The sequence below is a fragment of the Onychostoma macrolepis genome, chromosome 18, assembly GCF_012432095.1.
Source record: "Onychostoma macrolepis isolate SWU-2019 chromosome 18, ASM1243209v1, whole genome shotgun sequence".
In the NCBI taxonomy this organism is placed as follows: domain Eukaryota; kingdom Metazoa; phylum Chordata; class Actinopteri; order Cypriniformes; family Cyprinidae; genus Onychostoma; species Onychostoma macrolepis.
This window is the reverse complement of record NC_081172.1, coordinates 30,297,308-30,303,590: the sequence shown is the minus strand read 5'-3', so window position 1 is coordinate 30,303,590 and position 6,283 is coordinate 30,297,308. Positions and strand designations below refer to the sequence as shown.

General features: G+C 34.3%; 1 protein-coding gene across 1 annotated transcript in view; it reads left to right on the top strand.

The window, feature by feature from the left end:
• Window positions 1–5,004: 5,004 nt before the first annotated feature.
• dner (delta/notch-like EGF repeat containing) overlaps window positions 5,005–6,283 on the top strand; it is a 44,493-nt gene continuing 43,214 nt past the window's right edge. The window contains exon 1 of the mRNA XM_058750581.1: window positions 5,005–5,411. Coding sequence (XP_058606564.1) covers window positions 5,115–5,411 — 297 coding nt within the window. The 5' untranslated portion in view covers window positions 5,005–5,114. The remainder of the gene's footprint in view (window positions 5,412–6,283) is intronic.

Below are 6,283 nucleotides of genomic sequence, written 5' to 3'. Positions count from 1 at the left end.
TAGTATGAAACAAAAATAACAGCAGGTGCAGATTTAACCAGAATTCAGTTTCGACACTATGATGAGCAGACTTGATTTTGGACATCTTTCTGCAGGTGCAGAGGTGTGTAACTGCAGTCACTGTAAATTATAATAGTTCATTTTTCAGGAGCTTTTCCTTTGGTTGAAATAGAAATGGCATGTCAAGAAGCACTTCATTCTGGTTTAGACTACAATTCAAAAGTTTAGGGTGAAGATATTTTAATGTTTTCAAATAGTCTTATGTTCACCATGGCTGCATTTATTTGATCAAAAATGCATTAAAAACAACAACATTGTGAAATATTATTGCAATTTATAATGACTGTTTTCTGTTTTAATATATTGTAATATAATATTTTAAAATGAAGGTAAAGCTGAATTTTCAGCATCATTACTCCAGTGTCACATGATCCTTCAGAAATCATTCTAATATGCTGATTTGCTGCTATATATATATATATATATATATATATAAATCAGGAATCTTAGAGTTATACCATTTTTTAAAAGAACAAATAGGAATAAACCTTTAAACATCTTTACTGACCCCTTCACTGTTTAATTCTAGTTTCTTGAATAAAAGTATCAATTTCTTTCAAATTAAACAAACAAATAAACAAAAATCTAGCTTAAATCTTTGAGCAGAAGTGTCTAAGTGTCTTATTATAATCATATGGCAGGCATTTGGTAACACATTTGATGAAATTACATGGACACGTTATCGCAGTATCGTCACAGTGCAAATACTTTTCCTATTCATAGTGACACACAGATGTGGAAAACATCGGAGATATTTTCATTCGGTTGAAAGCGGCTTTGTTCTTGTGTGTGTTTGGCTGTGGGATTCGTGCCATATTCTGCCATTTATGATTTGTCATTTCAGCCGTTATTTGGAAAATGTTTGAGTTGATGGAGAAACTGGATGATTAGTGAAGTCCATCAGAAGTTGCCAAATTACTCCATCATTCTGATGTTAAGAAAATATTCTGCACAAGAAGCCACTGATTGCTGCATGTGAAGGCCAGCCATCTTTCCATCTGTCACAGTCGCTCCCAAAATAGCCTTCAACCTGCTGCAGAAGCACATAAATCACTTCCTGTCTGAAGCAGCTTCTAACTCGCTCTTGGCTTTTGTGTGTCGCTTTTCTTTTTATTTGGAAGAAGTTGTGAAATAAAGCTAGTTTTTGGACTAGACAGTTTTTATAATACTCTCTAGATTGGAACAAATCATGGTGTCCTGCCGTCTGTGACCAGGAGGAGGCGCCATTGTCTATATATTGCTCCTGCATATAGGTAGAAATAAAGATTAGATTAGATTAGATTCAACTTTATTGTCATTACACAAGTACAGGTACAGGGCAACAAAATGCAGTTTAGGTCTAACCAGAAGTGCAATAGCAGCAAGTGCAGGATATACAATGGTTGAATAAGTGCAGGACAAGGAAATGTACTGAATATATGTATAAATATATATAGAAAGATGGTTATTAATATAAACAGAATTTACAGGTGAATATGTATAGTGAATAAATATACAGATGGCTATTACTATAAACAAGGTGTAAAAGTGCAGTGGAAGTGATTGCATATTACAATTAGACATACGGTGCAAAATGTTAATGTAAACATTGATAATGTAAACAACAGTCGGCAGTGCAAATGAGCATAATCCAATTTAGGTATGGTAGTGCAAGATACAAAAGTAAACAGTTGTTACTGTAATAAAAATTTACATTCAGTAGTGCAAATAAGGCCGATGTGAGGTAGGAGAGAAGAGTTAACAATATATGAGGAAGTGGATCAACGGGGGTTAGAGTTCAGTAAAGAGACAGCTCTGGGGAAGAAACTGTTCTTTAATCTGCTGGTCCTGGTCCGGAGGCACCTGAAACGCCTGCCGGAGGGCAGGAGAGAAAACAGTCTTTTCAAATAAAATGTCTTAAAGGGACGCTTTACCCAAAAAAATTTATATTATTTCCAGAATTTTTTTTTAGCAATCCGATTATATAACTTATAGTTTATATATATATATATATATATATATATATATATAAAACATTTTTTTTACATTTAATCAAAATTTGATTGTAATTGAGAGACGTGCAGCAGTTGTTTCTGTGTGGTTTGAAACATGTGTCTAAACAGACAAAATTTGTCTAAAATATATGGTTCTAATAATTTTTTTTTTTTTTGTCAATTTATTTTAAGGTCCAATTATTGCTATTAACTAGGACTGCCTCAGTAAACACTTAACCTAATTTGCTGCTTATTAGACCTAATAGTTAACTAGTTGTTATGTTTAGGTATGGAGTAGGATTAATCAATCTAAAATATGGTCATGCAGAATAAGGCATTAATATGTGCTTTATAAGTACTAATAATCAGTCAATATGCTAGTAATATGCATGCTGATAAGCAGTTTATAGTGAGAATTTGTCCTTACAATGAAGAATTGCCACTTTTTAATGAACTACAGTTGTTCTGTTGGTCTGAGTTTTGACATGACTGTGATTAACTGTGATATTTAGTTCAACATGTAATGTTACTTAAAAGGATAGTCCACCCAAAAATGAAAATTTAATATCTTAATGTCCTTCCAAACCTGGAATAGAAGCATGCTAGTTACCAGATTTGGTGACTTTTGGCTTCAAATGTATGGACAAAAACAACAACACTCAAAATCTCTCTCAAAACCCTCTGTAAGCACAGGGGTGTTTGTGAGCTGTGATGGTAAACGTGCTGCACAGCAGCAGCTACAGCATTGTGACTGCCTGTGTGGTCGTCATGGTAACCAGCAGGAGGAGCAGTGAGGGCGTCTGCCATCATAAAAACACAACTCCACTTCACAATAGGCTTGCAGTTCATCATTTTATGGATGTAGAAGCTGCTGTTTAGTGAGAAAGAGGTTTAGAAATGCACATCGATATGATTTTACTGTAATTGGACTGGTGAAAGGGAGAAGTAGATTTTGGATGGTGAGTTGCTTGGAGAATGTACAGGATGTTCTGTGCATTTCTGCAGGAGACTGCGGAGGTAAATAAGCTGCTTACTGATAAAAATGAGAATGAGATTCTTGCCAAGATGCTCCCATGCAGTTGCTATGATGTTCTGAGTCATTTCTAGTGTGCTGCAGCTGCTATGCACATATATGGCATTCTAGGTGGTTATTAGGGTGTCAAATAAGCCCGACCTCAAAATATGACTGATTGCTCTATTGCTGGAATGTTTTTAGTCATTTTATCATCTGCCAGGTGGAAACCATGCATCCAACTGGGTCTGATCACTTAGAATAGTAATAGCGTTCAAGGCTGATTTTTATTTATTTTTTATTCATCAGTTTCTGTTAATATCAGTGTTGTTATTAACTTAAACTGTTTTTTTTTTTTTTTTTTATTTAAATGAAGCTACAATTAAATAAAACTTGAATATTAGACGGAGAAGCTTATTTTCAAATGAAAATTTGACATTTTATTGCCTTTGCAACTAACTGAAAAAAAGTTCAAGTACTACAATTATTAAAACTGAAATAAAGCAAAATAGAAATATTAAATAATAATAATAATGACAAAAGCATGTGACAAAATTACTGAAATTTAAAAGGAAACCTGAAAATATAAAAATAAAATAAAATTTAATGCTGATAATACTAATATAACACTGGTCAATATTTTCTTACTCATTTTTACTGCATATTTTTTGTGTTTAGATTATCTTTGCAGTTATGTGACATTCACCTTAAGTTAATCTTCAAAAACACTGATTATGTATTAACTCTGATTAATGTCATTTTTAACAAGTCTCAAAATTAATATCCATTTGTTATACAGTACATTACAGTGTTGTGATTCCTAAATTTACTTGTAGAAGTTAAAACGATTTCTTGTTTTATTTTAAATTAATTTAGTCAAAATGGAAACAAATAAGGTCCCATCAGTTAACATCACTTAATATATTTTAACATTAACTATCAATGGATAATACATTTTTACAGCATTTATTCATCTTTGGTAGCATTATTAAACTGTTCATTTTTAGTTAATGTTAGCTTAGATATTAACAATAACATTACCATTAACTGAGATTACTAAATGCTTCAGGAGCATCATCTTTAGTTCATGTTAAGTAATGTAAGCAAAGTAATGGAACCTTATTGTGAAGTGGGTAATATTTTTAGAATATACACTATTCACAATTAACTAGTTGCTTACTACCGTATTGGTACTGTTTATTAGAACTTATAAAGCACATATTAATGCCTTATTCTACACGACCATATTCTGGATCCCTTAATCATACCCCGTACCTAAATATAACTGCTTTCACTTTATATTAGGTGGCCTTAACTACTATGTACTTACATTTAAATTAATAATTTGATACAATGCACTTGTTGTGTACATACATGTTTTCACATTATACTTGTTTTAAAAATACCTGCATGTAATTACATCTTGCAATTTCTGTAATTACATTTATAATTACAGTAATTACAGTAATTATAATTACAGACCCATCCGTCACACCTTAAGCCACCCTTAAACCTATACATACCACCAAACCTGTCCCTAACATTTTTTGATGTAAGTACATAGTAGTTAAGGTCACCTTAACTAATATAAAGTGGGACCATATAAATACTACAACAACTACCTTAATTATTATCAGTAAGCAGAAACATAGGAGGTTTTTTTAGGCAAAACTCTTAGTTAATAGTGAATATGTGTGCACTACCCTGAAGTGATACCAACAAAATAATGTAGAATTTTAATGTATGCCATTTATTAGCCATGAGATGGATATAATTACATGCATCCAGTGAGAAACTCTCAGTGATGAGACTGTGTAATGTGTAGGTGTCTGACTGTTGTTGCAGAGCTTCAGCTCCACTGACACAGCAGAAACACACTGAAATACACTGAGAGGAGGAGCGTGTGTGTCGTCACCTGTCGTCACTCCCCTCCGCTCCTCTCTCGCCCGTCCTCAAACACACGCAGACCTTCCAGTCCAGCAAACCGCCTCTCTCTGTCTCTCTCACACGCACACACACAGCCGCAAGCGAACGACTGTAATCCATTGATCTGCTCTCCACAGCAACGTATGCAGAGCAGGAGCAAAGAGAACCAAATCCGGACCGCTCTCATGCAGTGCTACATATTTCCTCTCCTCCTCATCCTCGGGGTGAGGGATGGACTCGGGACCCCTCTAACATCCAGCCCCGGCCCTACCGAGGCCCCCAGCGCGCCGCCGGACCCCTGCGAGGGCAGACCCTGTCTGAACGGAGGCGTCTGTAGTCGGGTGGGAGAGATGGAGGAGAGTCCGAGCACACAGATGCAGACTGACTTCTGGGCTTATACCTGCATCTGCGGACAGGGCTTCACTGGACAGAACTGCGAGGTGAGAGCAGAGTCGTGTTGGTGTGAATAAACCATCAACGATAATCGTGTGTCTGTCAAAGCTCTGTAGGAGCTCATGTGCTGTTGGTGAGATGTGAAGGAGAGTGCTGCGTTGCTGTGGCAACAGATAGGAGAAGAGGAGAGGCGGCTCTGAGTGTGTGTGTGTGTGTGTGTGTGTGTGTGTGAGTTAGAGGTAAAGATCACAGCATAAATTTTTGTCTTGCAGTTAGATATGTGAATATGCGGTATGTGTGGTGTATTGCTACACAAACACAGCAAAAATCATTCTCAGTCTGTCACCTTTTTGATTCATATTGCAAGTATGCAGCGTTGACCTCTTTGCATGCATTTTGTTTTATAACAAACCACTATGGGACACTGAGGCTTTCTGTGATGGGTTATGCAAGCTTTATTTCAACCTCTAGTCAGGTGCATTGTGGTGTGATGATGGTCCAATCTGGATCAGTTAAAATAAACAAAAAAAAACTTTAAACAATATATTTCTTGTTTCTTGTTTTCACTTAAACAGTAAACATTTACATTAAAATAATAATAAAAAATACTAATAAAAATTAGTTACTTGCAAAATAGTTTTCACAGAAAATATCTTTAAAATGTTTATTTTCTACATATGATTGTTTTTCTTCTTAGTAAGAATAAACCTTTCTAAATGTTAGTTTTATGCAGAAAACAAGAAACTTTTACAATGAGATGTATCCAAAGATATATTCTACAAGTAAATTGTTATATATTTTATATATATATATATATATATATATATATATATATATATATATATATATATATATAGTTACTTTAAATATAATACATTTAATTGAAATAAAATATATATATATAAAAAAAAACCTGTAA